The sequence below is a fragment of the Xyrauchen texanus genome, chromosome 9 (genome assembly GCF_025860055.1).
Source record: "Xyrauchen texanus isolate HMW12.3.18 chromosome 9, RBS_HiC_50CHRs, whole genome shotgun sequence".
NCBI lineage: Eukaryota > Metazoa > Chordata > Actinopteri > Cypriniformes > Catostomidae > Xyrauchen > Xyrauchen texanus.
Genome location: NC_068284.1, coordinates 10,166,406 through 10,193,609, shown reverse-complemented (window position 1 = coordinate 10,193,609; position 27,204 = coordinate 10,166,406). Strand labels below are relative to the sequence as shown.

Below are 27,204 nucleotides of genomic sequence, written 5' to 3'. Positions count from 1 at the left end.
CCAAAACGGGCAGTGGGAGGATTGTGAACAATGGGAGGTCTACCTGTGCCTGCCCGAATCGACTCCAAATCAGCTGGACCATCTAAGGGTGGAGTCCCCACTCTCCCTCGCGGGTAACCTGTCGTGACAGCGCGTCCGCTGTAGTGTTGAGGTCGCCGGGGTGTGAGTGGCTCGCAGCGACTTGAAGTGCTGCTGACTCCAGAGGAGGAGATGGCGGGTTGTGATATACAATGAGAGTGTAAACCGCCTTGACAGTTGATGTATGCCACCATTGCCATGTTGTCTGTCCGAGCCAACACGTGCTTGCCGTGGATCAAGGGCCAAAACCAACAAATCCGAGGCACTCAAGTCTGGAGTCAGTGCTGAAGTGGTCTCATATGCATCAACCCGAGCGATGTGGCCACCGCTGAGGATGCCATATGCCCCAGGAGCTTCTGAAACAGTTTCAGGTGGACCCACTGTTTCCCGTCTGCTTCCTTCGGGGGGCTCTGCACCGGGGCGGGGCCACGGGTCCGGGTGCGGCAGAGCCGGTTCAGTCGCCGCAGGAGGAAGCCGTGGCAACGAGCAGACGGGGTGCGGGATCTTGGGCAGGATGTTTTGGATGGCCTCAATCTGCTGCTTCAGGGTCTAGCCCGGCATTCGCGGCTGCCCGGGAAAGCATGTCCATCATTTCGGCGTCAGCCTATGACTGGGCAACCATACCGAGGGGGGAATCCCAGCCGAGGCTTCCGCATCCGACTGGACGAGCCCGCTCTCCGATGCTGCTTTCGAGAGCTCATTACCTTTGCAGGCTCTCGATGCAGGCTCTGCATGTTCTCGAAATGAGGACATGACCCATCCATGAATGATGTCTCCGCGCGAGCAGCGCCCAGACACGAAAGACAGCGATCGTGGCTGTCGGAAGGCGAGAGATAACGACCGCAACCAGGAATACCACACGTCTTTAAAAAGATGTTTCCGTGTGTGCCTCTCTCTTAGAAAATACTCTTTCAGTTTGTTCTGCCGAATCGCTCAGGGGCACTCTGCAGTGCACCAGTGCAGATGGGGGAGAAAGCCGCTGTAATGCGCCATCAGGAATCCAGCGAATCCAGAGGTGAATGGGAAGCCATGGGAATTCAGCTCAAAAAGCCTTGTTGGAACACAAGAACAGCAGCATCTCATGTTGTTGACCAGCATTCAAAACACAATATATGCTGGCGTCTGGATTCAAACAATAAGAATCAAGAGACATACCTGACAAAACTACATGCAGTGGCATAGCATGAGAGATCTGGCTTATAGATTCCCTATATTAAAACTACACACATCAATGTGTGGGATTGTCTGACTACAGAGAACCCCGATTTATTTGTCATCTCTCCTTAAATACCAAGCAATTCTATTTTTTCAGATGTGTATGTTTGATGTTATACAGGTTTTGGTTCACAATTTAGGGGTTTGAAGGTGGACCTTAGAAACTTGTGATTGAGTAGGTCTTTTGATGTTTACAAAGAATGTATCTAATCTGCATACAGAGATGCACTCTCAGCGAGAGACCTGGGAGGGGTTATGCCTCTGATAGAATGCAATATTTTACTAAGTTCTTAAATCTTAATTGTGATTTGACTTTGCAGAAAGTGAATTAGATGGTGTTATCAGACCTCCTGAATGATGAATGTGGAATAGGTGCCGTGCTGTCTCAACATCCTTCCACCCACCTTTTTACTTGTTCCGGTGAGATGGGAGATACTTGACAAGATCCAATGAGCTCAAGTCACTGATCCGTCACCGATCTGGGATAATATGGTTTTCCTTGGAGGCCCTGTTTTGTCCTGTCTCCTGTTTTCTTCATCTTCCTCCTGCCCCCTCTCCAGCTCTTTCCTCATCTCTTTACTCCTGACATCTCCAGCTCTTTTCTCCTCATATCTTTCCACCTGTCCCCTGACATCTCCAGCTCTTTCCTTCTAATATCTTTCCTCCTGTCCCCTCTCCTCTCCAGCTCTTTTCTCCTAACTTTCTTCCTGTCCCCTCTCCTCTTCATCTCTTTCCTCATGTCTCCTCTCTAGCTCTTCCTCCGGTCTCCTCTCCTTCTTCCTCATCCCTTTCCTCCTGCCACCATCCTCTCTAGCTCTTTCCTCCTCATCTCTTTCCTCCTGCCCCTTCTCCAATTCTTTCATCCTCATCTCTTTCCTCCTGGCCCATTCTCTCCAGCTCTTTCCTCCTCCTCTCTTTCCTCCTGTCACCTCTCCTCTCAATCTCAGCTCTTTCCTCCTGTCCACTCTCCTCTCTAGATTTCTCTTGTCTCCTGTCCTTTCAAACATGTTCCTCCTGGCTCCCCTCTCCCCCTGCTCTACCCTGGCTGCCATTTTCTGCTGCTCTCTCCTCTTGCCCAAAGTTCTCCAGATCTTCTCCAAATCCCCTTACTCCCTCCAGTTTACATTTCTCTCCTTGTCTATTGACCAGATTCCTCTCTGTAGAATGAATCCGGGAGAGATTTATCATCCATTTATTGACCATTACGGCAATATTATAAATTCAGTAGGGGTACAAAAATCTTTTGAAAAAGACATACTTTTGTTTTTCTGTGCTCACCTTTTTCCAAGACATTTCTTCTGTAGGCAGATGTTCTGGGAAGAGTACCATCTGACTGAATAAATCCCTTGCAGCCTTTGCTTTTGCAATATTTGTTATGCTTTTGCAGTACACACACAAACATCCTGATTAGAAAAATAACCAAATTCAGAACAATATACTGAAATCAAAAGACAAACTAGTTGTTTGGACTTGCCAAGGCCTGATCCTGATCTATAAGTGTTGCCCATTATTGTCAGTTTATAATGGTTTGCCATTTATTCCATACAGGCCTTCTGTTTTCTCAGATAGTCTGTAAAGAAAACATGCAGTAAAGTCCTGCCTTAGCTCTTTTATAAATTAGGCAACTCTGTGAAACACTAAAAAAAATATTCTAATGTTATCTTTTCACCTGATGAATCAGTAGTCATCTGTAATTTGTTGTTTTGGGCACAGCCAAATATGTAATTCGAGATTAAAAAAATCTGGATGACATGAATCTGCCTGTCACAAGTAAGAAGGATTCCTCTTTCAGTTGAATTTGCCAGTTAAAATTGACAAAATCTTTTGCTGCTCTGCTAGTTTCCCCTAGCCAATAAGAACCTTTTATCACCAGCTGGTTAGCTCATCTCATAATTAACCTATTAAGGTTAAGTTACCAACTTAGTAATTTTTGTGGTTGTATTGTTTGTTCCTAGCTGCATGGCCTGACTTTTACTAGGCTGCTATCTACATACTTGTTCTTCCTAACTGCTATCTCTGATAGAGAAATTCTAATTTGCCCTATATGATAGACAAAATTGTGAAAGTGTTCAGTACTCCTGTTATTAAAGATTCAAGCTGAATACATTTGTGGTGGCTAAGAGAGGAACATCATCTGTGCCTTCCACACCTGGAACCTCATCGATGCCAGACAGTGAGATTGAAATGGGATGTCCCAACTTGTCAAAATCTGTTAATTGAAATATGAACTATATGAACAAGCATTTCTTTTCTGTTTAGTTCTTTAAAAAAAATCCTAGGCTACACTATACACAAAGGATTTTACTGTCTGACAGACTGGACTAAGGCTTTCACTGATTGTTGGTAATGTTACTAAATGTCTCGTGTTTCCCTCTTCCTAGAATGTTTGTTGCTTTTGTCTGAGCCACATAACTTGTTTGCCAATATAGTCTTTTGTTTGTTCCTTTATTTACTGTATTTATTGTCCCTTCATTTAGGCTCCCCTAGCTGACAGTAATATCTTGGTCCCGAAAATGGCCAGCAGAGGCAAAACTGCAAGAATGAGAAGAATAGAATCTTTGCTCACGAGCTTGCTGTTTTGGTGTTCTCAAAGGAAACTCTTAAAGAATACACTCTCACAGGAAAGTCTCGGCCAGGTGGCCCACTAAAAAAGCAACTGAATGAGAAGGTATATCTCTTAACAAGTAAAGAGTATGATCTTATTTTTCTTTGCTTTGTCTTGATTTCTGCAATAACAACATCGTTTTAAAGGTCATCTGCAAAGCGTGTAGCGAGACACATTCTGCTGACTTTCTTTGAAGCCCTTCCGGTAAACTGCTCTTCTGGTAAAGATTATTAGCAGGGTTCGTTGAAATCTTATTATAGTTGTAGTGAATGTCTTCTGGTTGTGTAAACAGAAGAACATTTTGTCAGTGTGGTATGAACTGAAACATCTCATTTGTTTTCTCGAACAAATGCTGTTATGGTAGAATTTCCAAACACAACTCCAGCTGATGCACTAAAAAGAAAAAAACATGTTTCACTCTAATAAGAATTAAGCTTTTCATATAAATAAAACTTTTTTGAAAATGTGAAAAACTTTATGTATCTAAATTACACCCACCCATGTTGCACTAAACTATAAAAGCATGCAGTGTGCATGTGTCATGGAGCCAGAGTGATGATTGATCATTAGTGAGAACACCTGCTGTTAACAAGCATAGTCTACAGAAGGAAAGTGGGAGGAACAACAAGAACAGGAAAATGACACAACAAACCAGCAGACACCACAACAAATGAATCTTTAAATGATGTGATCTTTATGTGTCGCAGCGGCTAAAGAGGGTGCCCTTTGTATGGAAGCGACCCAGGTTTGAATCCAGACGTCAACCATGTTTCCTAGATCCACAACAAATAATCTGTCTCGCAGTCACAATTAAATACAAGGGTGATGTTTATATTATACTGAAGTGCAACCCCAATTCTGAAAAAGTTGGGACAGTATGAAAAATGCTGATAAAAACAAAAAGGAGTGATTTGTAAATTATATTCACCCTTGGTTATATTGAGAGCACTACAACTAAACTTATATGATGTTTTACCTTGTGAATTTCATTGTTTGTTTTTTTTTTTTTCAAATCAAATGATTGCAACACACCCCCAAAAACAGTTGGGAGAGTCGAGAGTTTACCACTGTGAAACATCACCATTTCTTCTAATAACACTTATTAAGCATTTAGGCACTAATACACAAGTTTGTTAAGATTAGGAAGTGGAATTTTCCCCCAATCATCCATTATGCACAATTGTACAGGGACTGTTGCCGTATTGTGCGCTTCATAATGCACCACACATTCACAATTGGAGATGGTAAGGACTGCAGGCAGGACAATCTAGCACCCACACTCTCTGCTCACACCTCCGGGCAGTAAGTGGTTTGAAGTTGTCCTGCTGGAAATGCAGGGATATCCCTGGAAAAGACAGTGCTGGATGGCAGTATATGCTGCTCCAATATTTTTACATATCTGTCTGCATTCATGGTGTTCACACAGATGTGCGAGTTACCCATTCCATGGGCACTGACACACCTCTGACCCATACTGACACTGGCTTTTGGACCTGACGCCGATAACAGCTTGGATGTTCCTTTTCCTCTTTGGCCCAGAGAGCATGACGGCTGTGTTTTTCAAAAACTCTTTGAAAAGTGGACACATCGGACCAAAAAACTCAGTTCCATTGTTCTACTTTCCATCTAAGATGAGAACGAGTCCAGAGATGTCGGCAGTGCTTCTGGACAGTGTTGATGTAGGGCTTCTGCTTTACATAGTAAAGTCTTAACTTGCATCTGTGGATGCAGCAGTGAATGGTGTTGACTAACAAAGGTTTACTAAAGTAATCCCAAGGCCATGTTCATGATATCTATTACAGATGAATGATGTTTTTTAACACAGTGATGTCTGAGTGATCAGAGATCACACATTCAGATGTGGTTTTCATCTTGCCCTTTATACACCTAGATTTGACCAGATTCCTTTAATCTTTTAACTATATTGTGCACTGTAAAGGGTGAAATGCCCAAAATCTTTCCAATCTCAAAGTGCTGGATTATTTGCTGAAGCATCTGTTGGTAAATTGACAAGTCTCCTATGATCCTTGCTCTTGAAGGACTATGCTGTTTTTGGAGGCTAACTACATGTAGCGATGCTACGAACTTAACAAATATTTTCAGTATCTTGACAGTGGCTCAGCTGCTTTTAAAACAGTAGCTTTTCCAGTAGCGGACTACTTTTTCCAGCAAGTAGCGGTGTAGCGTGACCAAATGCTACATCATGTTGGTCAGATTATAACTAAAAGCCTTCCTTATTGCGTAGAAGCCAAACATTTACAGGCAAAACCTCAGACGATCTGGCAGCATATTTCTGTCTGCTTATCAGAATCAGGAAGCATCATCTTGTTTTGTAATGACAGATTACAAAAAACAATAGTGAATTACTGCCATCTACTGAGCGCTTATTACAGCTCATTTGGATAAGAAGAGATTGTCTGATGTTCTAAAGCGAGCAACCACAGTTTGTGTGTGGTTTTGACTTATGGGGCTTTTCCACTGCATTGTGACATCAAAATCCTGCAGATCACTGATTGGTCCGCTAGTTTTAAAGTTAGCAACAGCGATAGCAGTATAATTTGTTCACGCGGCTTTCAAATTGTAAAAAAAAAAAAATGGCTGTGAGCAAAACCATGCAGTGGTCAATAAACGAGGTGCAGACGTTCCTCTTGTTAGCGACGAACGAAACAAAAAAGTCTTTCAGGAAGGGTCTCAGCTGTTGGCCACACACGGCTACCACTTGAGCTACCAACAGTGTAGGGAAAAGTGAAAAAAATGTAAAAGTGGAAGTGGTTCGACCAAATGGATGCTATCTAGACCGGCGAGCAATGGGAGGGAGAGTGCCCTGGACTCAGCCACGGCATTGTTGGGAGTCCACGATGGAGGATGCTACGTTAACTCTATAATCTGCTTGAAAGCTTCACTTTACTTAATTGACCAGCTACTGGAAAGCTTGCTTCTAAAACAACCTGGCCAACTTAACTGTTACACTTGTGTAAAATCACCATGTAGCAACTGTTTCATGCAGTACAATGAGCTAGTAGCTAACAGCTAGCGGTCGTGTTATCGTTTTGTGTCGCATTTAAGATGATGTCACGGCAGTAGTGGCGGCGCAACTATGACGATCAGCCTATAATCCCACCTACGTTGAGGCGGCACTAAACATCAGTGGAAAAGAAAGCTCATAAAAGTAAAACGAGTCGAGTCGAACCGTAACGTGCAGTGGAAATGTGCCATTACAGGGGCAGGTAAATCTGAACATCATTTTATTCTTCTTTGTAACAAAAATGTTTCAGACATTTTGTTCTTAATAGATCACACAACAGCCAGATTTACATTTACTATTTAAATAAAATCATTCAAAAAGTTATTGCCTTTTGAGGGATTTTGTTTCTGGTCCAAATATGTTTATTTCGCTTCACATCATCTGTGCATCATCTATTTGGAGCAGCGTGTGAATTATTATTATAATATTTATAAATATACAGGATATATTATTATAATAATTGCTATTATGCAGAACTATTTGATTTCTCAATTTCTTAGCATTTAATTCACTTTTATTTTCGTGTAAAATAAATAAAATTATCAATAAAAGAAATCATTTATGACATATATTATTATACAGCAATCTAGGATGACCATCTGTACAGTTTTTTTGGACTTGAACAGAGCAAACAAATATTTGTAGAGCAACCTCTGTATGTGACCTGTAAAGCTGCACTTGCATGTCAATGTCAAAAAAGTCCAAAAATACAATGAGCATGAACCCAGGTGAGGGGAGAAACAAGCCCAGAGTCTTTATTCACATATTATCCACACTAAATATTATGTGACACAAACAAAAAATGCCAGCCCAAGGAGAGTGTGTCATAAAAATGGGATCTTTAGGGAAGTGGACACCTGGCCACAGGACTGAAAGTATAGTATAAAAATGATTTTTTTTAAATGTGGTCTGATCTTTTTGTTTTTATTTTTTGGGCATTATTAACAGTATTAATATTACTATTCATTAAATACATTTAATTAAACACATTAAATGTATTTAATTAATACATGAATTAATAAATGTCATTAGTGTAAATGTTTTTATTAATATTATTGGTTTGATAGTAACATTAAAAAAATTGCCTAATAAAGTAGCTTCAATATAGCTAGCTACTTTTTGATAGTAACTTGTAGTGTAGCTAACTACTTTTTCAAAAGAGTAGCTTGACTTTAGCTTAACTATTTAACATTATGAGTAGCTTGTGTCTTATCAAACTAGTTTCAAAGTAGCTTCCCCAATACTGACTACGACACGATTGCCTCACCTGTTTAACATCCGTTTCACATCGCCTTATTTCAACTCAGGAATTTGTTATTAGTCTTAAATTGCCCCCGTCTCAACTTTTTTGGAACCATCAGAATTTACAAATCATTGCTTTTTCCATACTATTCCAACTTTTTGGGAATTGGGGTTGTATACTTGGAATAGATTTTAGCACAAACAAGTATACTTCACAAATGTTTAGTTGGACCTCAGTGCTGCTTTCAGAATACTAAAGTGAATTAAGTACAAAAATTAGTTGTTCCAATTTAGCACACTTGTAGTATACCAATTTATAGTCCGCCAGCAATACACTTTAGTATACTGAAGCCCACAAGATTAAGGGGTGCTTAAGTATATTATTTTTTCACTTGGGTGATCTTGAACACTTGCCTTTCCCTAAGATCTCTTTCCAAGGAAACTTGAGTCAAATATTTGAGCTGCTATCCTTAATGATGTGACACTTGATAAAAGACCAAGCTTTGATAATATGTTCCCTCTTTTATAACAGTGCTGGGTAGAATTGGTTGCACCTGCATTAAAACATCTGTATTCATTTCTTCCCGATCAGTTTCAGAGAGAGCAATTTGTTGCCATTTTGGCTTGGCATTTTGATTGATTGCTTTGCCAATATCATCTGTGCTTTGTTCCAAATTCTCTCTCGTTTTCCTGTTTTCCTTTTTTTTTTCCTTCACATTTTTAATTTCCAATGATGGCATCTGCAATGGTACTAGATGTAAAAATAAACACCATTGTCTGTCCATCATAACTGCTCTGCGTTCTTGGTTCTCACAAAAACAGATATTTATCCACGTGGAAGTGTACAGAAAGTTTTTTCCATTCATCTTGTTTATTTTGTTATATACTTCCAAGTAAAACATTCTTCTATCTGGGAAGGACATTTCTCCACTTGAGATTATCCTGGTAACTGTTTGTGGGCCATGGAAAAGAATCCCAGTCGTTTTATTAGAGGCTCTAAAAATGTCTACAAAACTGTTTAATGTCTTGAATTCTTTGTGAGAAATAGTTAAAGCATTAAACTAGTACAAATTAAAAACAAGGTTAAGATGACAAACCATTTTTGTATAAACCCAAGAGAGAAATTATAGAGGTTTCAGACTAAATGAGTACTGGTAATTTTCTTTGGTTTTCTGATGTATTTGAGTGAGTGATTTCCTGTGTATTCAAATACATTCCAATAGCTGAGCTATTGAAATGTAGGAATTCATTCAAATAAAATCCATGACACTGAAGCAAGGCATCTTTCAATCACACATTTGACTTTTAAGTTACATGCAAACACTGTTTCTGAAAGATATCAAAGTGATCAAATAAAAGAATCACAAAGGCCCTAAGACTGAGCCTTGTTGCTCACCATAAATTATCTGTCAGGTCATACGTTCATTTATATTTGACTGGTATGTTCTTGCAACATTGGAAATATGTGTTTTTTCTAAATGTTTTTCATCAAAATTCAGACCCACTGTGCGGAAATACCAGACAAGCACCACCATGTGACAAATGTTTATGCCCTGATAGTTTTTGTAGGTTGGATTAGAGTTAGGACAATAGTAATGTAATAACACAAATGTTTCAGACACGCTGTGCCGTTCATATTACATTCATTCAAAAATATAAGTGACAACGCAGTTTTGATCTCAGTTCTAGTAACTATAGATTGATCTTTGGCCACTGGAGGTACTTCTGACTTTCAGAATATATAGAAACTTTTAAATTGGCATTCCCCTCCAAATAATAAACATCCTTTTGCGTACCCTTGCCCCTCCCTAACACCCTAGACTAAAAATATTAATATTTAACACAATTAACTTTGTAAACAACTCAATGTTATTTGCATTGGGCAGTATCAGCACAATTGTGTAGCCAGCAATAAATCAAGCTGTGATGGAAAATGGCTCTACAGTGCAAGCAAATGCAAGTGAAAATGATTGCATATAAATGGGAAGAATTATTTGTGCAGACCAGTGCAACATCTTACACCTGACATCAGAACTCATTAACTTAAATAATGCAATCAGAATAAAAACTCCCTAATGCATATCACCTCATATATGCCTTAAGTTTCTCTCTCTCACACACACACACCTAAAATCATGGACGACTGCCAAACCTAGTGAAACAGCGAAGTATCAATTTTACTAGCTATCACTAAGCTATTGTACATCAACTAGGATTGCGCTGGCAAAACTTGCATCACGTATGTTGTGCACTCACACACGACACATGAGTGGATGCATTTTTTGACTGGATGCCATTTATCTGACCTTCTTGACACCACCACACAATCATGTTTTGCCTTTGAAAAAATACAGGAATTCTGTTTGAATGTTCTTTATTACGGAGATTAAATGAAAATCTCATAATTTTGTTTGCGTACCCCCATCGTCAACTCAGTACCCCAGTTTGGGAAACACCAAGCCAAGACAAAAAACAAAACATCTCTGTGTCCCCAATGCAGCCCATGTGGCTTTAAGGCAGTGCTTTTTTCCAGCATCAAGAAGGCCCAGTTAACTCCTAAAACTGTGATTTCATAGTCGGTGACCTTGCTTCAGCAGTGTTTGGTACTCCTCCGTAAATTGCGGGACGCAGTGTTTTTTACAATCTGAGGTACGAAGTCTCCTCACCAAAGACGTGAAAAACAAAACCAGCATGCCATGCAGAGAGGTTTCTACAGCTGTTATTTTCTGCTCACCAAAAAGGACTGTGGGCTGCGACTGATTCTAGACTTGAGGCATTTGAACCAGACACTCGCAAAGTCTCAGTTCAAGACTGTTACTAAGAGACAGATTTCGTCTCATGTCTGTCCTCTGGACTTGTTTATGTCAATCGACCTGAGAGATGCATAATTTATTAGGAATGATACTCAGCTCGGTGACCATGTTGGGCAGAGGTGGACCTGTTTGCCCCCTCGTAGACCACGTACAGTCACTGCTGGTACTCCATGTATCTGGCTCTGCTGGGCTTGGATGCCCTAGCTCACAAATGGCCAACAGAACGCAGGTATACATTCCCTACTGCTCGTTTGCTAACCAAGTGTTGTGCAGAATTCAGGAAGACAGGCAAACCATGCTGTTGGTTGTGCTGGAGAGGCCAGACCACCATTGGTTCCCAGATCAAGAGCTGTGGAAACTTCATGTCTGGCCACTGAACAGGGCTTGTCTGACATAGATCGATTGTCACAGACAGTGTTGTTGACACCATATCAAAGGCCAGGGCCCCCTCAATGAGGCGGCTATATCACTGTTCCTCCCGGGGTGAGTGCTTCACTTCTTACAAAAGCATTGGATGCAGGAATTCTATCCACTCTCAAATTCTATGTCGCTGCTACAGAAGCAGGCCACACTCCTTGGGTAGCTCATCTGGGGTCTGTGATTTTTGCTTAGAATTGGGACCCAGCTTGTCAAAAGCCTTTCTCATTGCTAGGAGGGTAAAGTGCCCGAAGTTTTGGCCACTTCCTTTAGAGATCAGGTGGTAATCTTTCATCATTACTCCTTTGCAAAATCTTAACATTTGGATGTTTCATCTCTCTCTCTTCCAAGATCCTTGCTGCAAAGGATCCTTGCTTGCTGGTGCGGTTCTCGCTCCCTCCTCTTAGGGAACCAGGGTTACAGTCATAACCAGAACAATATCTCTCCTTAATTCTTTGTGAACAACGTAAATTGGACCTTTAATATAATCATTATTGTAGTGTGTTTGCACTACAGATGTCTTTGTTTGTACCAAAACTGTAGGCCTTGTAGGGGATTACAGCTTGGACTCGTAGACCAGTAGGCTTGGAATGAAGAACAGGAGTTGAGGTGTCAATCAAATTAGTTGAATTTTACTGAAGACAGTTGTTTGCCAAATCAAATGGCAGAAGCCAGCAGTACAAAAGCCTCTGAATTTGAAGACAGGAGAATCACGATCTCAACTCCGGTCCAAAAACATCAATACTTCATCAGATACAGCATCAAGTTGACGTTAATGCTATAGCTTCTAGAATTCTGATTGGTTACAAGCATAGATGACTATAGAACATTTCTGAACATGGTCATCTTGTACATCGTTTATCTCACTGATTGTTGGCACGACGCTTTAGTTCTGTAAATCGATCTAATGGTCCGATTCAGGTCATAGGCCACAGTCTTCCCTTTATAGACAATAGTAGGTCTCTGAGGTCCAGTTATCCACTTCTCGACTGCTATTCTCACTTTACTAAATTCCTGAAACAGAAATACTTATGGAGAAACACAGTTTCTCCTATTCAAGATCGTATACTACAAAGCTTCTGTTGGAGACTGGTCTTATTAGAACTTAAATCATGCTTTAGGAGACAGTGTGTCTTCTAGTTATCTCTATGAAGACATATATGGAATGGTCTCAAACCACTTGTACGAGCATGACACCATGAAGAACATATGTAAAAATACTGAAATAATTAACTTAAATCACATTAGGTTAAAAGCCGATCGGTTTAAAGTTAATTCACTCAAAGGATATATATGTATATAGTGTATATACCGAGGCATCCAATCCTTCAGCCTGAACGGACTTAAAAAATAATAATAAAAAAACATTAAGGGTCCTCACTGTGGCATAGAAGACTCCAAGGGCCTGAACAAGTGGCAAAACATCAAAGGAGTCTCTTCACAGGGTGGACAGCTAAGATGTGAGAACAGAATCAAACCACTAAACCCAGATTTAAAGCCTTGAGATCACATGACCAGCAGATTACTAGGGACATTATTACAGCAACTCCCTATTATTTTTACACTTTCTGCTAAGCACCTTTAAGAGGGTTAACCTATGTCTAAAATTATTTTTAGTACAGTAAAATCAGGTGCAAGCCTTGCAATTTACAAACTAATCTTAGGCTCTTCTGAAACAAAGAGTAAAGATATGCATATACAGTACATTTGTTTATTTTCTTTTTTAATAATAATCCACATTCAACATAAATGTTTATAAACAAACATTACTTCCAAACTGATTTATACAAAAAGAACAATCCAAAAAAAAATGTCCCCTTTCAGATCACTAACTCAGCCATATAGAAGCAGCTGCATTTTTGACCATTTCATGCAAGCAGTACTTCTTGGATGTTTGGTAAAACAAAACATACTTTTCAAATATATTTTAGAATAACAGGGCATTTTAACAATCAAAAATCTAACTTACAGATTTTTATAGAACTGTAGCCTTACACTTTGTGTATTGTTTTAGGTTATTACGATATGAAGGCATATCTCATCCTAACCCAAGAGGCCTTTATTTACATGTACCACTTTTACTAACTGCATTTGTGCAGTGAACCTCAACGCACTACTCTTCATAGAACAGAAGGCAGAAAAGCACATTTGCCAAAAATTAAAGGGGAAAAAGGGAATCTATTCCATGAGCTTTTTGACTTTGTAGTCATTATATTCATATCAGTAAGCCATCATATTTAATGGTTTTCTTTTATCCAAAAGCCCAAACGAGAAGGCATAGAAAACAGGATTCCAATGATTTCCTTTTGATTCTGCCTGCTTTCCAGCTGCTTTACATATGAAAAATGCATATCAACTTAGAAAACGTGAAAGGGCCAACCCAAACTTCATAATGTCCTCTCGCCCACCCTGACCTGTAGACACTTTAGTTTAATCTATGGGTGGAAGAGACTAGAAATCATATTGGTGTCAGCAGAGGGTGAAGCAGATTAATATGCAAAGTACTTTCAGGGGGCTGAGAGGAACAGGGGTGTAGTAGTCCATTCTTGGCAGGTTTTTAGAAGGATCTTGACAGTCTTGATAAGCTGACAGATGGACGGCCAGCGATCTCCTCAGAACCTCAGATATGACTTGTGTTTAACCATGTATCTGTAGGGGCGACAGGGCTAGTGAGCAAATTCCCTGCTTCTCAAATATATCTTTATGTAAAATAATTTCATCCTTAAAATCAACAGAAATATAGGTACACAGAGTGAGTCTACACTATGTTTTGGTGGCCACACAGTAGTGAGTCTGACCTGTCCAGTGTTTCCCAGAAGCGCAAGAAGACAGGCCGGTCCAGATGTCTCTTATGGTGGCTCAGCTCCAGCACGGTCACGTCCCATTTCTGTACGTTTGGGTCTGTCCGTGCCTCGTCGTACTTCAGGTGAAAGGCTCGGACTACACAAACATCAGCATTACATGAGACAAACTCTTTCCTGTACATATTGAATGAAGCTGGAATTCAACAGTTGGACAGGATATCATTAAAAAAAAAAAAAATGCTGCTTTTCCCCAGACCACACTCACTTTTGGCAAAAATATCAACGGGGGATCCATCAGGAAGAAGCCATGGCCAACCCTTGAACTGCCAGGCAGGACCCTGCACAAAGACTGCCACTACACGATCCCTGCGAACAATCAATGACTTCAGTTTTAAAAGGGACATAACCATACACACAATATTTCATTTACATTTATGCATTTGGCAGACACTTTTATCCAAAGCAACTTACAGAGCCCTTATTACAGGGACAATCCCCACCGGAGCAACCTGGAGTTAAGTGCCTTGCTCAAGGACACAATGGTGGTGGCTGTGGGGATCAAACCGAAAACCTTCTGCTTAACAGTTTAGTGCTTTAGCCCACTACACCACCACCACTTCTAATATTTCAAGAGCGAAAACCATGACATTCCGAAGATAAATGCAACATTCAAGGCAAAATGACACATCCAACCCTTTTATTTTGGCCAATTTTTACAAAGTATTATAACAAAATACTCAGCTAGTCAAAGAGCATTGATGATTGGTTAAAACTAACCGTGTGTGTGGTTTGGAAGCTCACCTGGCCCGAACAATACTGTCAGATTTTAAGCCCGAACCAAACCCCGAAATCGCTTACTATCTAATTTCTTCTCCTAGCAAGTACTGATGCAATAGGCTGTAATTTAAGTAAGCATATAGGCATCATTTGTAACAGTACTGAAACAGTAAACATACACAGTTTTAACAAGGCACGGCAGCCCCTTAGTACACTGGAGCAGAAGGGGAAAAAAGCATTGGCTTACTATTTATTTGCTGAAACTTCACTTGGTGCAGAACAATCGGAATAATATGAAACAATGCAACAGTCCCCACTATGTGGTCTGAATTTATTCAGATAGTTAATCTTTGTGTCAACTGTGCTAAAAACTATCTAGACATAGCCCAAAGAATGAAACAGGACGCAGATATCTCAATATGCATTTTTGACCATTTGAAGTTCTTTTTAACTTGACATGGTGTTTAAACAGTGCCAACCTGCGCGAGACGCTGAAGTAAAAACGAGACGTGGTGCAAATGTCAAAAAGACATTCGTCAACAGATGCGCGCAAAAACACATTCGGTGTAAACGGCCCCTAACTCGTCTGTTCACGTGTGTCTGAGTGAGCGTGCATGAGCGAAACAAGTTCTTTAAGCCCGTTTATATTTTCATTAATTTCTTAGCTGCCACTCTAGGGATGGCCACTTCTAGGTGAGCAGCCACAGTACTAAATAGTCTTAATTTATAGACAATTTGTCTAACTGTGGACAGATAACTTTGTACCCCTTTCCAGCTTTATGCAAAGCAACAATTCTTGATCATAGTTCTTCTGAGATCTCTTTTTTGCAAAACATGGTCTACATCAGTAGATGCTTCATGTGAATAGTAAACTCAAAACGTTTGAGTGCTTTTTATAAGTGAAAGTAGCTCTAACCCACACCTCCAATCTAGTTTCATTAATTGGATACCAAGTTGCCAACTCCTGACTCTAATTAGCATTTGTTGACATCATTAGACTAGGGGTTCACATCATTTCCAACCTACACTGTGAAGGTTTGAATGATGCATTCAATATGTAAAAGAACAATACAATAAACTGTTTGTTATTAGTTAAAACAGATTGTGTTTGTTCATTATTGTAACTTTGATGATTTTAAGGCAAATTTATACATAAATGCAATTAATTACATAGGGTCCACATACTTTTTCTTGCCACTGTATTAGTTAAACCACTAAGTTTATTTGACATAAAATGGCATTTAATAAGTTAACTGAAGTGTTAACAGAGGTGAAAACTACTCAAAGAATTAAAAGGTACGAGTGATGAGTTGGCAATACCAGTCCTGTGGGGCGAGTTTAAGTGGCTGGTCGATCACCCTGTAGGGCACTGTGACAGTGAGTGTGGCACCACCTGGCTGCACCTGATCTTTCCGTCTCTGTAGCAGAACCTCATTGTCTCTCTGAATGCCCTGCTTCTTCTTGCCCTCCGACGTGACAAACCTGTCAAGAGAAGCACTTACATCAGTTGTAAGAATAAAAAAAACAGCAACGGGTGTCAATGGGATTTTTAGTGGATGAATCTCATTACTATGGACATTCAATGTTTGACAAACACGCAAAAGGTGCCAAAATAAGCAATCCATTCAAGAGAATTACAGGCACTAAATGGCCAAATTATGAGCAGCTAATGCAAAATGAAACCAATCCAAATGAAACTTTCTTGGAGAGCATATTCTGAGAAATCAACCACAAATGTATCCCAAGGCATTTTTTCTTTCAATTACATTTCCTTATTAGCGCAACTCACATCAAGTCAGATGCATAAATAGCTTAATCTATTATCAAGGGAAATCAGGGCCCTCTCTAGATGGCTACATGACAAAGCTGCCGCACTGGAGAATCGACAGACCGTCATGATGATGGGAATGCTGTCAGGACATTGAGCACATCAAATACCGACAGATGAAGGTGAGCTGAGCAAAAGGCATCTATTATGTTTATGTCAAACATTCTGTCGAACAATGATGGCCTTTAGATTGCTTTTTTTGTTGTTGTTGTTGGAAGGAATTTAAAATATTAAATATAAATCAGACGTGAGTCAATGCCTCTTTAGTGTGACCTAATTAGGAATCACGTTTAACAATCTGCGACCCGCTGACCATATAACTTAACGTTACTTTGCTAAATTAAATGCCTGGTGAACAGGAGGAGGGGGAACGAGAAGGATAAAACCTATTTCGTGTTGCTGTCGATTTGCAGTCTCTTGAAATGTTTGACATAACGCATTTGTCAATCATCGCCGCTTCATATTTTGGGGAATGAACCCAGCGCTATGATTGGTCGAACTCTTCTTTTGCTTTTCGGCAGACTAGACGCAGCTGCCTCTGCTGTAAGACTTTAGTATTGCACGTACACAATTCAACACAAAGTCGTCACAAATCGTACCAGCGCAATTTGATGTCAAAATGCGTTAAGGTTGGCAAGTCTGCCTTGTGTATACAGTTTGATCATGTCTAGATTCAAAAGATAAAAACAAAGAAAGCATCTTTAAATTATAAAGGAGTTGACTTCTTGTAGCTTGTTATGAACACACTCATCCCCCATTCTACATTTTTGTTTTAGATATACAAGTTAATTATAGATTTGAGATCTGATGGTGGGATTTGACATTCTATAATTCTAATTACATTTGGAGCATCTTAAAACTAGTGAGATAAGAAATGCTACTAGTAACAATCGGAATAGACACTAGTGTCAAATAAATAAGAGCAAGTAAACTGGAATAGACACTAGTCGCTATTGGAATAAGTATCTAATGATAGGTAATAATAGTTACTAGTATTCTTTTAAAAAAAGTACACTGTTGGAATACATACTAGTCATAAATGAATAGTTGATATCAGCACCAGAGATCCCCATAGAATCCAATGGCAAAATTTTGCCATTTGTTACAGTAACAACGGAGCTTTTTCAAACTGCCACGTTCGTCAAGCAGAAGTCGTCATAGTTTGGTAAACTATGGCGGTGATTAGGAAGAACAGTAAAATAACCAGTGCCAGCAGGGGCGGAATGGGAAGAGAACTCTGCCTTGGATAGGAAATCGCTGTCCTTTTCTACAGCGCGCTTCAGCAAGTTGTGGCCCGTTCTGCATAACGCAGCGGCCTGTTTCAGCTCATCGCTGGCCTTTTGGCCTCGTATTATAGCCGGGCCAATGGGAAAAGTCCCGGTTCTTCCTATGGCCAGTCCGCTCTTGAGTGCCACTACAGTGTTCCAATTTGCGCAAAAAACAAATCTGGATCCACTGCAGTTTAAAATGGTAAAATGTTAGGGAACCACGTGTTAGGGAGTCTAATTGGAAAAATTCCTTATTGGAAAAATGACTTTTGCTACGGAGCACAAAGATTGGACTGTGGAGCAATGGAAAAGTAATGCGGTCTGATGAGTCCAAATTTACCCGATTCCCTGATGGCATGGGCATATTCCTGAATGACAATGCCAAGATTCATCAGGCTCAAATTGGGAAAGAGTGGTTCAGGGAGCATGAATTGGCCACCAGAGTCCTGACCTTAACCCCATTGAAAATCTTTGGGATGTGCTGGAGAAGACTTTACAGAGTGGTTCGACACTTCTGTCATCAATACAAGATCTCAGCCAAAAATGTATTGCAACTCTGGATGAAAATAAACATTGTGACGTTGCATAAGGTTGTCGAAACAATGCCTCGATGAAAGCGTACCATAATCAAAGCAAAAGGCGGCCCAACTAAATATTTGAGTATGTGTGAGAAATATGAAATCGTACGTTCTGCTCTGTGTGTGTGTGTGTGTGCTTCTGACCTTCCATGTGTGCTCAGTTGACACCAGATGCAGGCTGCAGTGCGCACAATAGTGAGTCAATATATTTAGCAACTGCGGACCGCGTTTCCGCTTTATCATGTTCCGCATACTTATTTCTGTGATCTGATTAAGGTCACACCCGTCCACAAGGTCAACCGTAAGGCATCACGGCTGGAACATCTGTATATGGCCTCTACACCCATTTTCTCCCCCTTGACCCTAGGCCTTGTTACCGCTTTCCCATTCAGCTTATTGTCTCATGAAAATATAAATGACATGCCTGCTCTAATAAACATTGAGTAGATTGAATACAGACCTACTGTGTGTTGTTCTTTCTACTTCCTTCGCGAAGTCTCCAGAGACTCAGACTCACGACTGCACCTCACTGGGCACGAATATAGAAAGACGGGACCGGGGAATTGGAGATTGCGACTAGATCCAAAATATTTCCTAACAGTATGTGACTCTTTTTTTTTGCCCAGGCAGTATAAAAACAAGATGCTAGTTTAAAAGGAATAAATGTGAAAAGCACTTGCCATTTCAGGGATGTGTAGTGTATGCAGTATTATGTTGCACTTTATGTATTTGGTTACTGTGACCAAGTAACCAAGGGCTGCAGTTCAATTATTGTCCAAGTTCACAATAATAACAGAATACATTAACATGTATTCTGTAACTAGTTTTTCTGCCCTCAAAGATTGGCATAATATCATAAAGTCCATCTTCAATATATGAGAAAGCAGAACCATGTTATGCAAATGTGGCTGCAAATAGAAAGCAGAACAGCTGCTGTGTCAGAATTTTCAGTTTTGGGTGAGCAAAACCTTTAAGGCATGGCAAACAATTTTTTGATGTCTTAAAGGCAGACATAAAAGATTTCTCAACTGTTATTTTACGAAGAGAATCTTTACCTTGGAATTCCCTTCCTGTTTGTCTATTGTTATTGTTCATGATTTCATATGTGTACTTGGTTGTTTTGTTTCCCTATTCTGAGCTCCGTTTTGATTATGTAAAAAAAAGAATACGTAAAATGAAATTCTCATGCCTCCCTATGGGCAGTTTAATTATGAATGACTTGTTGTTAATCCTCTACAAGCTGTCACCTACCTACCCAAACAGAACTTTAATGCATCATAGATGTTCTCCAAATATGTTCTCGGTTTTAAAAAAGTAGGCAGCAGCAATATGCTGAGATATCCTAAAATACACAATCCCAGAACACATTGAAATAAGCCTAGTGTAATGAAATCATCAAGATGGTGGACGAAGTAGACAAATGTTGACTATAAATATAGTAATTTCATACAATAGTGAAAATGGATTTTTACCCAATATTCAAATATTGCAGATTGATCAGCACACTTACTTCAAGTCCTGTAAGAGATCCTTAGCATTGAGCATTGTTATTAAAGACGTTGTGGCCGCAGGGATGATAATAATGGGAGTTCTTGAACCTGGTATAAAAACAAAATACCCATAAGTGAAAATGACAAGAACGAACCAGTTAAACACCAAAGCAAAATGTAGTCTGTCCAGCAAGGATTCATAACTTTTACACATTTTAGCCAATTAATTTAAATGACTAAAATCATGCATATTCATACTAATTTGCAGATGAATCATTCAGACCAATTTATGATCATTGAAGAGAACAGACTCAAAATAACAATTCACACAAAGTGTTATACTATACAAGAGCAATATCCAACCAAATACACACACTAATGGTGAACAGTTTTGAAACACTCATTCTTTATTATAATGTTTTTGTCCTCACATGTTAGAATAATAGTAAAGTCATCAAAAATATGGAATAATAGAAATGGAACTATGGGAATTATGTTGTGACTAAAACAATCCAAAATAAATCAAAACTGTTATATGTTGTCTGGAATTTGCAGACATGAACTCTTGACATTTTTTCAACCAACTTCTTGAGGTATCACCATGGGATGCTTTTAAACAGTATTGAAGGAGTTCCCATCTATGTTAGGCACTTATTGACTTCTTTTCTTTATTATTTGGTCCAAGTCATCCATTTCAAAAACTTTTATTTTATTACATTTTAGTTTTATAAAGAAATAAATGAATATGGTGGCACAATTATATGTTTGTCTACAAAACTAATTTCAAACACTTAATCATACGCGCCTTCAGATCAAAAGATTAAGATCATGAAAAACATTTCAGTCAAGTGTTTCAAAACTGTTGACCGGTAGAGTGTATTTGAGGAGAGCATAAAAAAAACATTCATTACAGAAATGTCTATGACTTTTTATTTTATTTCAGCCTTGTAAACAAAATAATAAAATTCCCTGAAACGTCCAGTGTTTCCATGATCACGGGAACCCCGTCGACATGTCCATAAGTTAAGTATTATTATATTTCTTTCACTATAGACTGGCATAAAAGTACATTTGATTAAAAAAAGAAAAAAGAAAAAGACACTAAAGCCAAATTAAATAAACAAGCTATGTTCAAATGACACAGAATTTTCAGTATATCACTTTAATTATACACAGTAAAAAGTTCATTCCCTCGATCAATGTTGTGCAAGACATACATACCTTTCTTCTGGTTGGGCGGAGGTCTTGCTTGTGAGACTAAAATAAAAAGACAAAGAAACAGAAACTTTTACAAGGGATGCACTGTTATTGATTGTGGTCAATATTTTATCAAATCAGCCAGAATTTATACATGTGGAAATACTTGTATTCAGTTCAAGTAAAAATGACTGATTTGGTGATTTCCATAGATGGATAAACAAACAAGCATAATTAGGAGCTGAAATAAGTTACTACACATTTCAAAGTAACATTAGTAAAAGCCTTTATGCACTCTAAAGTATATTTTGGTTTTCTATGTTTCTGGTATATCTAACTAATAACCTGTAACCTACTTGCTCTGCAAGAGTTTCTTTAAAGTGCTGATTCACCTCAAGTGAATGTCAAAATACCCAAGATGGGAGATAACTGATTATGTAACGTGTTGCATTAGTAATTGTGTCCGGATTCATTTTGAACCGCAATGACATAGGAAAGTGAGCTTGTGTAGCTAGAAGTGCTTGCTATCACATACTTGCATAAAGTATGCTTTCAGCCTTAAAGGGCAAGTGGTCTATTTCATGCCTGTACCGAAGAATCAATCCATCAGTTAATGATGTTAATCGGGATTAGAAGTAAAGAAATGGGAGAAGACTGGGAGAGAGATATACAATAAGGATTTGGGGAGACATTTTTATTTGTATAGCGCTTTCAAAACACACAGTTTCAAAACAGCTTTACAGGAAATATGATAGTAACCAGACAACAGCTTCCGTCGTCTTCTTCACACCATGAAAGAGCTTTTACCACAGAAGATCTTCAGAATCAGTTCTTTATAATGATTATAATTTGTTATGTAACACATTATATTGTGTCATTATGTGTACCAAAAGCTTCACAGTCAATGTAAAAACATCCTCAGAGCAGGCTAAACCTGCCTAGACTCATATTTTGAGCATTCAAACAAATTGAAGTGTGCGCAGGGCAAATAAAACAAATTCCTCATTCTAGAAGAGTTCATTAACAAGTGTATCTAATTCAGAGCAGTGGCGGAAGATGTCACAAGGCACTGTTAAGACCATACTTCAGTGTCACAATGGCCGACAGCCAAAGGGTGTGTAACACTCTGGTATCTGTCAGCAAAAAAAGAGCTGCTGTCTGGAGGAACATCTGAACTGCATTGCACCCGGTGATTAGGTGGATGTTGAGCCTTGGATTCCAGATTTTTTGTTGACCAATGTGGAATACAGTTGTGGCCAAAAATATTGGCACCCTTGGAAAATGGTGGCAAAGGTGGCTGTGAAAAATCTGTCTTTATTGTTTATCATTTTGATCTTTCAATCAAAATATTCAAAATATTTTACCATTTAATTAAAGCAAACTAACTGAAAGAGGGGGAAAATATTTTTACATATGAATCAAAAATATTTCCACAATTATTGGCACCCTTAGAAATTTGTGGAATTGAATTTAAAGGAACGTGAAATTGTTCAGCCATAACATTTTCACATGGGAATAAATATGAGGTAACAGACAAGCCAAATTTGCTTGGTCATCCATCACAATGGGTAAGACCAAATAATAAAGTTATGATGTGTGAAAGGATGTTAAGCTTCACAAAATGGGAAGTGACTATAAGAAAAAAGCTAAATACCCATTTCCACCATCTGGGCAATAATTAACAAGTTCCAATCAAATGGAGTTGTTATGAATCGACCAGGAAGAGGACTTGTGTCTATATCGTCTCCACGCACGGTGAGAAGGATGGTTCAAGTGGCCAAAAATTCTCCAAGTATCACAGCTGGAGAATTGCCAAAACCAGTATCACAGCTGGAGAATTGCCAAAATATGTAGTGCTCATGGGGTCAGAAAGTCTCAAACTACAATCAGAAGTCACCTACATCGTGGGCCTGGGTAGCTTAGAGAGTATTGAGACTGACCAGGGTCTGCTGAGTGACTCCAACCAGGTCTCCTAAGCAACCAAATTAATAGGGAGGGTAGAGTCACATGGGGTAACCTCCAAGTGGTCGTGATCAGTGGTTCTCGCTCTCAATGGAGCACATGGTAAGTTGTGCATAGATCACGGAGGGTAGCATGAGTCTCCACATGCTGCGAGTCTCTGCGGTGTCATGCACAGTGAGCCACGTACAGACTGCACGGCTGACTATCTCAGAAGCAGAGGCAACTGAGACTTGTCCTCCACCACCCAGACTGAGGTGTGTAACCTTGCCACCATGAGGACCGAGAAAGTAGTGGGAATTGGGCAAGCTGTAATTGGGGTGAAAAGGGGAGAAGAGAGAGAGAGAGAAAGAGAAAGTCACCTACATCACAACCAGTTATTTGGGTGAGTTTCAAGAAACAAACCTCTGCTCTCATCCAACAACAAACTCTTTCAGACACTACTGAAACGTCAAATGGGACCGGGTTCTATGGTCAGACAAAACAAAGAGCTTTTTGTCAGCAAACACACAGATAGGTTTGGTGCACACAGAGAGGTAGCCATATGGTAAAGTATCTCATGTCCACAGTTAAATATGGTGATGGATCTTTATCATTGTGGGGATGTTTTTATACCAGAGGTCCTGGACACCCTGTTCGGATATATCTATGCATATGTATATACACATGGCATCATGGACTAATCAAATACCAACAGATTAAAAAAACATCAAAACCCGACTGCCTCTGCCAAAAAGCTTAAAATGGTCCAAAAACACATCAAAGTAGAAAAATGACACAAAACACATCAAAATCAACACAAAAACAGTTCACTGACCACAAAAATCAAGGTTCTGCCATGGCCATCCCTGTCCTTTGACCTGAACCCCTTAGAAAACAGAATTTGAAGCATCTGGAGAGATTCTGTATGGAGCAATGGCCTCAGATCCCTTGCCATGTGTTCTCCAACCTCATTAGTCATTATAGAAGACTCTTTTAGAAGAAAAATGTTGCTACATATGACAAAAATATTTGTTTTTGATAAAACTTTTTGTTTTTGTGAATATTTTAAAATGAAAGATCAAAAGGACAAACAATGAAGACATGAATTCATAGCCTTTGCTCATATTTACCAAGGGTGCCAATATTTTTGGCCACAACTGTAGAAAAGATTAAGCTAGATAAGTGGCTTAAAATTATCGAATAAAGTTTACAAAGGTTAATAATTACAGTGAAAAGTGAGGCCTTATGTCATACATAAGGCATAAAGAGGAAAACGAGAATGCCACTGGATAGTTGGACAGGGGTCAGGGAAAGAAAATGTACAATGCCTTTTCATACGAAGCATGACTTTTCGCCAAAACAAAATGTTACAATGAAACAATGCAAAGACAAGCCTTTTTGATTATGTGTAGAGGCCATTTGATATTGGGTTTTTCAACAGCCGGTACAGATAACTAGAGAGCAGGCTGGCCGATTACAGATAAAATGGTTATCCAAGTCAATACAATTGAAATGTACCCAATGACATATTTTCATAATATTTGAAAATAAAAATTCAGCATTAGCCATTTACGAGGCCATAGGTCAATTTTGATAGATACTTCTGTTAATTGGTCAAGTGGAACAGTTATTGGCCAATGCCAATAATCTCAAAATTTCCCAGTATTGGGTGATTTATTGGCCTGTCCAATATAGATGTGTGAGGGACAGGCATTCCAGATAGAAAATAAGTAATTGATATTGTACGAGCACAAGCTTGGGAATAACGGGAGTACGTTTGGCTTTCATTCATCATGAATAGGCCTTAAAAAAATATTACAAAAGAACAATACAATGCAAGTGTAGTATTGCTAACATGTTTCTTGAGTTGAAATAATTGTATGTGGTAATCGACAGTATGTCTAACATGTGGAATATAGACATTAAATTGAGAATAACCTGGCATATTCCTGTAAGATTAGAGGAGCTCTCCCATACCTGGTCTGGGAACAGGCTGCAGAGCTGGTGTTTGGGCCTTTCTAGCAGATGCTCCTTCCTGAAGAGAGAGAGTAAAACATGAAAAGCTGAATGAAAGGAATTTTCATATTCAAGTTTATTATCCCTTTCTGAAAATTTGGTTTGCAGTAGCATGAGGAAAAAAACTTTAAATTAAAAATAACATAACATAAAAAAATCTGTTTTGTACCTGCTCAACCAGATTAGACTTGACATAAGGCCTTTCATACTCGTACTCTGAGTGGGCAAAACCCTGTAATTCAACTGGTACTATAAATGTTAAGACAGAAACTGAAAGCATCTGTGTACATCTCACCAAGCTCTGATGAGTTTGTGTGTGTACATGTAAGCAAAATCAGTTATGTTAGATTATATATATATATATATATATATATATATATATATATATATATATATATATATATATATATATATATATATATATATTTATTCTCTAGCAAATACATGATCATGCAAAACAGCCCCTCAAATTCTGACATATCTGAAACAAGAAAATGAATAAGCTTCACATTATAATTTATAAAACTACATACCAGGTTTCACACCGCACATCCAACACATTTCATCTGAATGTATCAAAATGTCCACTCAAGCACAGCAACTATCAAACAATCATGCCATTAGAAACATTCATGAATTAATCTGTTTACTCATGGGTCTGGTACTGTTTAACAGCCTCATCTTTCAATAACAGTTCCTTTGCAAAACTTGAATCATATTGTGACTGGTTCACAAGAAATCTGCTCTGATAAGAGCACAAAAACTCATACAATGAAATTTTCTGAATGCTCAAATGTAATACAATCCACGATGTTGTGTGCTTTAACAGGCTAAAGCAGAGACGCTGGTCTTCACATCTCACATCTTCCGTGTTGGTTTACAAACAGAACTGCATGTGATTCTCCCAGTCAGTGGCAGCAGTGGAATGAGATGCGCTTGTACCGCTCTTAAAACGTGGCTCACGTCGCCAGAAACGCATCAAAACGATCAAAGACGTCCATCGAGTGCAAGTTTACAAAATACCAGCAATGAAATATAGCACAGATGGGTGCAAAAATGGTCCAGGATGTTTTTAAAACAAGCTGAATGAAATAGAACGGAGGTTAACTTTTTAGTCATTACTTGAAATTGCATCTTTTAAAAGAGGCACAATGCATGATAACTGTCAAAGTAGTTCATCTAGTGCAGGTTCATGTAAAAAAAAATTATAATTTAAATCCAGTTGTCCTAAATAAGTCCCCTTAAAAGTGTAGATGAATCTCCCATGACAGGCCCACGTGTGACAGACTGAGCGCCAATGGGCGGAGCCAAGGGTGCAATGACGAAAAACAGCCATTGATGTCTTGCTGAAGAGCAGTCATATGCGGAGGTGTTTGGTCCTTGTTACAAGTTCAACAAATTCCAAACGGACCATTTCAGATCTTTTTTCAGATCTGAAACTTGCAGTGTGTTTTTATGGTACACTGACCTTTTATATGTCAAAAGATCAAGGAAAATTTGATTAATGTCATTAACTATTAGACTATTTGCATTCCTTTTCAGTCCGGACAGCTTATGCTGATCCTGCTATATTTACAAAGAACCAAAATGGACCCCTTACAACTTTCCTATTTGCGGTGCGAACACCATTTGGTGTTAGATAACTCGAAAATTTGCTTTCAAATTAACTGCATGCAAGAGACTAGGTGAAAATTCTTTAAAATGATAAAATGCCAAATAGCAGATAATTTCCTCAGGATGCTGACGCACCAATATTAGCAGCAATGGTGACAAAAACTAAATAATATCCAGCTGAAGTCTTTAGAATTTTAAACAAAAACACCCAAAAACTACATTTGTAGGAAAACATGTATGCATAATGTAACGTTAAGGCATCAACATGTTGTGCAATATTATTTGCATTATGGCTG

The 27,204-nt window shown here is 39.0% G+C and overlaps 1 protein-coding gene across 1 annotated transcript in view; it reads right to left on the bottom strand.

Annotated features, from left to right (window-relative positions):
• Positions 1 to 13,098: 13,098 nt before the first annotated feature.
• The window catches only part of cdc73 (cell division cycle 73, Paf1/RNA polymerase II complex component, homolog (S. cerevisiae)), a 37,786-nt gene continuing 23,680 nt past the window's right edge, over positions 13,099 to 27,204 (bottom strand). Inside the window, exons 11-17 of the mRNA XM_052134442.1 lie at positions 25,256 to 25,313; positions 21,362 to 21,397; positions 20,161 to 20,248; positions 16,297 to 16,458; positions 14,465 to 14,565; positions 14,194 to 14,335; positions 13,099 to 14,044 (exon numbers count right to left, since the gene is read on the bottom strand). Of these exons, the coding sequence (XP_051990402.1) occupies positions 14,008 to 14,044; positions 14,194 to 14,335; positions 14,465 to 14,565; positions 16,297 to 16,458; positions 20,161 to 20,248; positions 21,362 to 21,397; positions 25,256 to 25,313 (624 nt within the window). The 3' untranslated portion in view covers positions 13,099 to 14,007. The remainder of the gene's footprint in view (positions 14,045 to 14,193; positions 14,336 to 14,464; positions 14,566 to 16,296; positions 16,459 to 20,160; positions 20,249 to 21,361; positions 21,398 to 25,255; positions 25,314 to 27,204) is intronic.